The sequence below is a fragment of the Populus trichocarpa genome, chromosome 5 (genome assembly GCF_000002775.5).
Source record: "Populus trichocarpa isolate Nisqually-1 chromosome 5, P.trichocarpa_v4.1, whole genome shotgun sequence".
NCBI classification, from domain to species: domain Eukaryota; kingdom Viridiplantae; phylum Streptophyta; class Magnoliopsida; order Malpighiales; family Salicaceae; genus Populus; species Populus trichocarpa.
The window spans coordinates 18,158,092-18,165,823 of NC_037289.2; the positions used below are offsets into that span (position 1 = coordinate 18,158,092).

General features: G+C 32.3%; 1 protein-coding gene across 1 annotated transcript; it reads right to left on the minus strand.

Moving 5' to 3' along the window:
* Positions 1-1,476: 1,476 nt before the first annotated feature.
* LOC7469144 (uncharacterized) lies at positions 1,477-6,152 on the minus strand. Its single transcript, XM_006383405.3, has 12 exons — positions 6,006-6,152; positions 5,537-5,596; positions 5,398-5,451; positions 5,219-5,279; positions 5,002-5,078; positions 4,364-4,413; positions 3,417-3,499; positions 2,809-2,879; positions 2,567-2,723; positions 2,077-2,234; positions 1,901-1,999; positions 1,477-1,705 (listed from the first exon to the last, which is right to left on the minus strand). The coding sequence occupies exons 1-12, from the start codon at positions 6,042-6,044 to the stop codon at positions 1,643-1,645; spliced, it is 972 nt and encodes a 323-aa protein (XP_006383467.1). The 5' UTR covers positions 6,045-6,152; the 3' UTR covers positions 1,477-1,642.
* Between the last annotated feature and the right edge of the window lie 1,580 nt (positions 6,153-7,732).

Sequence of the window (7,732 nt, forward strand, 5' to 3'; positions counted from 1 at the left end):
CCCAACATATCGATATAAGACCATGGAAACACTTCTGTAAATTCTTTCAACGAAGCCACTAAATCTTTCTTTTCTTATGTGGTCATTAAAATGTTGATTCTTAGCTCTTTTTTTTAATCTTTTTTAGCACTCACATGATAGTCTCAAGCTCCTCATTTGATTTGATGGGACATTTGAACAACTTGATTAGCTTAGCAAATTATTGGGTGTCTAGATCACTCCACTTTACTTCATTCATTGCAATTAAGGTTTCATTAAAGTTAAACCAAATGAATTCAGTGCATTTATTTTGAATTTTAAAATGATGATCAAGATGTTCAATCCGTGGATAAAAAAAATATATGAATAAAACTAAAAGACAAAGAATGCAAATGAGATATTGTTGAAAGGAAATTGCATGCCTTGGTATTAATATTAAACATGGATAAGGGTCCAATATAAAAATAGTTCTTTTTCTAGTGTCTAGAGCCATGATTACTAGAAAGGTAGAGATAATATGACAGAAGATTACAGACTTAAGAATCTCTTCCTCGAACCAATTGTTCTTCAACTGTTCTTCTTCTCTGCATTTCCTGATGAACTAGTTAGCATCAAATGTCTCCTATGAGTGTTGATGGCAAGTTGCGGTAGCATGATGGTCTCAGAAGGCATCAAGGTTGGCTGCTTAACTTATCCCTGGTCTTCATCTTTGATTCCCATAGTATTCACATCAACAAATAAGTGTTCTAAGATTCAAGCCCGTCATCTCCATAAGCAATGAAGGATGACTAAGGAAATGCTATGGAAATAGGAGGAATGCCTTGGTCATCTCCACAAGGAATTAAGGATGGCTTAGGAAATGCTATGGCAACAGGGGGAATCTTTCCAACTTCAGGTTCCCTCATTACAATGTGAGCCAATCTCTTCTCGCATTTTTTATTCATGACTCTTTGGATAATCTTTCCTTGAAAGCTTGAAACCAAAGCTAAAGCTTTGATCAGCATTTCTCAACCCATAACCTCAAAATGTTTAATTGATCAAAAAATAAAAAATTTGTCCTGATTAGAAAAACAATACAACTCCCAATTTAATTTTTCTACTAAAATAAGATATAAAATAATAAATAAACCTTCATTCATCAAATAAAATCTATTAACACCAAAAATAACTATTTTATCATCAGTAAATGACCAATCAACTCTCTCTCATCTTCATTTTCCAACTACTCTCTTCTTTTCACAAGGACTAAAACATGAATGAAATGAATTTTATGCATCAAAATGTAAAATTCTCAAAAAATAGCTACAAAGAAGTCAAGATAAAACTTTAAGGGCGAAATACTTATAAATACACCTCATGTACAATTAAAAAAAAAGATTGAAATTTTTGTTTGAGACAATTTTGATCCCCAAATTTTTAATTATTTTTAATCAAGTTATTATTATTATTATTATTATTATTATTATTATTATTAGTATTTCCAAATCAAGCATCAAATTAATGTCAAAATATTTTTTTAACATTGCAAGAAGAAAGCAGAGTGCGAATCCATAGTGATTTCCCTCATAAGCTAAAGTGTATTAATGATGTTTTAGTTTTTTTTTTTAATATAATTTTCTCAAACATACATTCCTATTATTTGTAACAGGATTCAACGAGAAATCTATAAATTACGGTGAGCACCAGCATGAAACCCTTGCGTATAGGCTGTGTTCTTAAACATCGTCTGCAAAAAAAAATTAAAAAAAAAATAATAAAAACTCATGAACATTGTAGAAAATATGCATCCACAGCCAAATATTTCACCTTTTGGCAAGAGACCGTGCTAAAAAGTCAAAGATATTGCAGGCAATGCCTTGTGATGGTAAAAGTAGACTTTTTTCTTCTTTTTTTGAAATAGAAAAGAATGAAAAACACTCACAGCAATGCTTTGCAAATCTGAATTAAGCCGCTTTCTAATATTTTCAGCAACCACAGTTCCTAGATTTACACCATTCTCCTTGGCAGCATCCTCTGTGATCTGCATAGAAAAATTCTACAGGTCTAACTCAGAGATTCCACTACGGTTAAAATGGAAGCATATTGCACAGAACTTACCTCTGAAAGTAATAGAGCTGATGTCTTATTGAGAATCTCTTCCACAAACAATCCAGAATCTGAGAAAACACTTGGCTGATGTACAGGATTGACTGGCTTGTCTTTAGAATTTTGCGTGGAGGAATTTTGCATGGAGGTGTGCGGCTTAGCAGCTTTTCCTACATCAAAGATAAAAGTCATTATGCCATGACTGTCAAATAAACAACAAATTTCTTGAGGAGTTTTCATTCTGCATATCTAAGTGGAAGTACTTGTGTAATCAAGCAGATACAATTTTTAAAATTTTAAAAAATCTTTAGGCAGGAGAACATATAGTAGTGCTGAACAGAAAATTATGAAAACCATTGTCTGAGTATTGTAAAAACAGTCCAAAATGAGAAGACATTAAAGTGAAGGCCCAAAAGACGAACAGAAATCTGATAAACTTGTTATGTCTATCCTGTAGAAATCAGTTGACGACTGATGAGTAAATCACATTTGGATTGAGTACCTGTGGCAGCTACAGACTTCTTATTCACAGGAAGAGAATTCTCTGTAGGATCTTGCAGGGGAGCTGCTTTATCTGGCTGATCTGGCTGAATAGTTGAACCAGATGGAACAAAAGAAGCAAGATCTGGAGGTTGATCCTTCCCTACAGTTGGGTTAGCCTACAAGGAACATAATTTTGTATCTTCAATGTTCTGTGAAAAATTAACTGAGAGAATTAATACAATAAACTGAACTACAAATTACCTCGAGGTCAATGTATGAGGGATCTCTTCCTATTGATTTAAGAAACTTGTCAAGATCGCAAGCATTTAGAGCTGGAAGCAAGAACAGCACATGCCTGATCAGAGTCTATTCTAGTGGGAAAGAACTAATGGTGCATTTCATCATGTGGGGCAAAAAGTTGATTTGCACCCTATTTACATTTTTGGTCAGTTACAACTAATTATGTCAAATGTGACTCAAACCACCCCAATTGATAACATCAACAATTAACTACTGTGAAATGTTAAGGCTACTTCATACTTGCAGGCCTATGACTGGCCTTGATGTTATGAAGAGAAAGACAAAACAACCTAAAAAGTTCACATTAGCTAACAGTTTTCATCAACTGATTGGATCGCATTTTGGCCTTTTGAAAATAAAAACAGGGGCTAAAAAGTGATATTCTTATTGTATTAGATATAAAATATATATCATAAAGAGTCGCAACTATCAAATCATTGGTTTTAAACAGGTCTATGGGTGCAATATCTTATCAGGAAAAAAAGTGGTATTCAAGTTCAAGAACATTGAGAGTTTGTGCAAAACCAAAGATAAAAAAAGTGCTAGAAAAAAAGAGTTGTCGGACTTACCAATTGACATATCATTAGATAGTGGATGGAAAAAGCAATGCTCCTGAGATTGAAATCCTTTATCCAACAAGAGTGAGACATGCCTTCATAAGAGAGATATTGGTTAAAGTACAACACCAATAGTTAAGTGATTCTTTTCTAAAGAGATTATCGATCAACTATGAATCATGGATAAAAAGTTATGAAGCAACATTTGTGTCATAACTAAAGTTATGCATGTTAAATATGGGACATGCCCACAATTTTTTGCAATGTGTAGGTTTCATCAAAGGGAAAATATGTGATGGCACAGAAAGATGTGATCTGTCACTTTATCCATTTATAAAATAGCCTTACATCAGCTAGTCATTAATAAAGAAATTATCTTTCCAATTATCATAAAACTGAAAACCATCAACAAATAATTTTCCTGAAAACATACAAACAGCTAATGTAACTCTAAAGTGACTGTTAGAAATAGATTCAAAGCCCCTGCACCCTCAAATGCATGCCTGACACTATAACCATTATCCAAAATCACTTGAGAAATTTTGTCTATATACCTCTGCTTTTTATTATATTTATCAATTCCTCTACCTTACGTATCCCACCAAATTCTTGTAGCTACATTCTATTACACCCTCTCATTGAGCAGGTTGATCCATAATCTTCAATTAAGAAAAGATTACATAAAATGCGGCTGAAGATGAACATTAAATGGAGGATGAAACTTCAGTTTTTGTTTAATAATGTTGATTATGTAGCAGTTCAGATAATTACAAATAGAAGAATCACATATGCTATGCATCATGAGTAATAAGATGATATTAGAGACTGTAAGATTTGAAACATTTCACATAAACATTATTTTAGCAAGGTAGTAAAATTGCAAACATGAATTTGTTCAAATAAATACTTGAGAGAAGAAATGATAAAAATCAATGCAGGAAATAAAATTTAAAGCTCACCGTGCTGACTCATTTACAAGTGCAAATGGAGTAACACAGCCCAAAGGAACCTTGAAAACAGAAAACACAAGAAGATCAGAGAGTGAATTACCATCAAACTTTTAGACCAGAAGCAAAATAATCAACCAGAATAAACCCAATGAAATGTGGAAATGTTCGATTGCCACACATTTAATGAATTCACTAGCTAATAAAATGGTAAGATCTAATAAGATCTTATTATTCAACACAGTCATGGATGTGATTTCATGCATGCCAGCAGTGGGAATGGGTACATCAGATGAGAATAGCAAAACCTAACAATCCTAGTGTATCCAAACACACAATTTAGTTTCTCTCAGGATTTAAGGAGAGTTAACAGATGAAACAGAATCTAATGCACATTTTCCAGAATTTTCTCCAGCATCCTATTCCAGGCCGTCAGAAGTCAAGGCCACGAATACAAGAGCAAGCAAGAATAAAATAAAAAACTGCAGGATGTTGATCAATCTTTCAAACTATTCAACTTGCAAACACATGCTGAATGCATAACAAGATGCTTTATTTATTGAAAACAGCAATAAGTAATGTCAGTAACAATGAAATGAAAATGGAAAAATCTGACAAGGGAGGGGCTCAAGCACAGTCCAGGCATATACCTGAAGTATCTCACCCAATGCTTCTTCAGGAGCCATTCTTATACCTCCTTTCCCCAAACCAAGCCTTTGAGACAAAACTGCTCATGTCAAAAAAACAAGTGATTCCCATCAACATCCAGGAAATGAATGACAATAGAATATCAGCATTTCTAACTGCCAAACCAATTTGAGTTTTACAATGTCATAAAGTTAAAAAAAAAAAAGAAAAAGAACTCACCTTTCATATCTACTTTCGTGTCAGCCAGAGCAGAAACGATATAGAACCGACTTTTCTTGTCCTGCATACACGAGGACATACAATTACCGGGCTATGGATAAGGAAAAAATGTAAAACACTGCCAAGATGTATTACTGCACCAATTAGCAACTGAACACCTCATATAATCTTTATTTTACCTTCAAGAATAAATTTTTACTGAGGCCACCTCCCTTATCCCCGACATATTTTGCCTGATGGAGAACAACAATGATCAAGTTTAATATAACAAGCTTTTTTTTTTTTTTTTGGAGGGGGGGGGGGGAGAAAAAACTTTACCTGTGCTTCAACAGTCAAAACAGTAGGATGTTCATACTGCGAAAAATTAATTTGAAGCTCCTAAAAAAACCCAACATCAGATTGGTAAAAAAATTACAATGGAGACATTAAACAAAGCTATCGCCAAGTAATGGACGCACATTCAAAACCATTCACTTTTAGTAATTTAAGGTCTTGATTTAAAAGTCAATACAATTGCTAAATCCCAATTCAAATGTAGTGATCTTGCAATTTAATTATTGTTATTTTCATGATAAGGCACAAACCCTATCCTCATTCACAGAATTCTTTTTGAACATCGTGCAACCATAAATTCAAGAACAAAGAATGACTGAAAGAATCCAATACCCACCCATCACAAGTTACTCTAATGAAAGATCAAGAGAAATGGAAAATGGGACAAAACAAAGATAAACCAGATCAAGTTTCTTGACATTATAATGAGCTCAAATTAAAGAGACGGACAAACCTTCAAGCGAGCAAGCAACTGTTGCTTTGTAAAACCCATCGTATGTGAATAGTAAGCTGAGAAAGGGAAAGTGAGACAGTGTTAAACTGCGAAGATAGCTGGCGTGGTACGACTTTATGATTCATGTTTCCATAGAGCTAGGGTTTATTGGGTTAGTTATGACAAGTCCAAATATATCATTGAGCCCATCTTTAGGTTTAATTGGTTCAACCCTAACGATGAGCCTAATCAAGACCACACCCAAGAGTGGCCCATGAGAAAACCATCTGTGCTAGTTTCTGGGTTCTCGGCTAAGCTTGTTGAGAGCCTGAAAATAAGACATAATATATATATATATATATATATATATATATATATATATATATATATATAGAGAGAGAGAGAGAGAGGGAGAGTTGAGAACTTAAAAATACAATACAATTATTTATATTCATAGATTTTCATTAACTAATAATTAACAAATTTAAAATAACAATCTGCTGTAAACTAAAACTAATTTTATTGCCTTTATCTTTTTTATTATTTCTAAGACATTGATCAAGCTCATTATTATCTAGTGGATTATTAGTGCTACTATCAATAGTAATATTTTTTAACTTCTTCATTCATTATCTTGAAATCAAAATCACATAACAATATCTAAACAATACTAATAATTTTTAATTTCATTAATAATCACTCATCATTCACTTTATTCAATTACTAATTTTTTTATCAATTATTTTTAATCAGGTTAACATGTAAACAAAAAAATACATTAACACTTTATTATATAATAATCAATTACAATCACATTCATTATATCATGTTTAGTACTTCAACATTAAAAACAAAAACAAGTTTCATAAAATTATAAACACACTCAAATAAAAATTCTTCATCTAATTCACAAACTAAAACTTTCAATAATATCATAAACACAATTTAATTAACACAAAGCATTTTAACATCATAAATCACATTCAAAGAATTAAATCAATCGAACAAGTATGTAACTCATGAATCTAAATACAATGTCTAATTAAACTACAAACCAAACACAAAAATAGAGTTAACATGTTATTGTTTATGATCTTAAAATTCAACCTTTAATGATTGAGTAGGAGGTTATCGGAACAACTGGAAGCCAGCAATGATAGTAGCGACACGTCAGCTTTATACACAGGATAACATTATGAATGTTGGGGTGTTTTCCCACATACTGGTAAGGTTTGGAGACGTGTGAAAACCTCCACGTGATACACCAAACTCAATACTAAAAAATTGGCACATAGCAACTAAAATGTTTATGTAAAATATTTCATCAGTAATTTCTAACATAAATATCTACAAAAATATTTCATCAGTAATTGCCATTAGAAATTTGACAAGTTAGTATTTTTTGAAGAAATTTCCGATGGATACACCATCGGAAAAATTAAATGAAATAAAACTCAATATTTCTCTATCTCCCTTACTTTCTTCCTTTTCTTCCTACCTAAAAAAAAAAGTCTCTTCCCCTTATTTTCTCAAAAATCTGGCCACCTCAAACCTAAGATGTCAACCCAAATCTATCAATAGTTTTATTATCCCTCTCTTGGTTCAATTTCATATGAAGCTTCACTACACCAGGTAAGCAAACATACTTATTTTTTTTATAACTCATTTATATTTTAGGTTAATTTACTGAAAAACATTTTATACCATTTATAGTGTACTTGTATATTTGAGTGTTTTACAACTTTTTC

What these genes read in the sequence shown, in the direction of transcription:
- LOC7469144 (XM_006383405.3), bottom strand. Translation starts at nt 6,044, where the DNA reads ATGGGTTTTACAAAGCAACAGTTGCTTGCTCGCTTGAAG. An exon ending in CACGAAAGTAGATATGAAAG is followed by an intron (nt 5,079 to 5,218) that starts GTGAGTTCTTTT and finishes TGACATGAGCAG; the next exon opens with TTTTGTCTCAAAGGCTTGGT. An exon ending in CTTGTAAATGAGTCAGCACG is followed by an intron (nt 3,500 to 4,363) that starts GTGAGCTTTAAA and finishes TCTCTTATGAAG; the next exon opens with GCATGTCTCACTCTTGTTGG.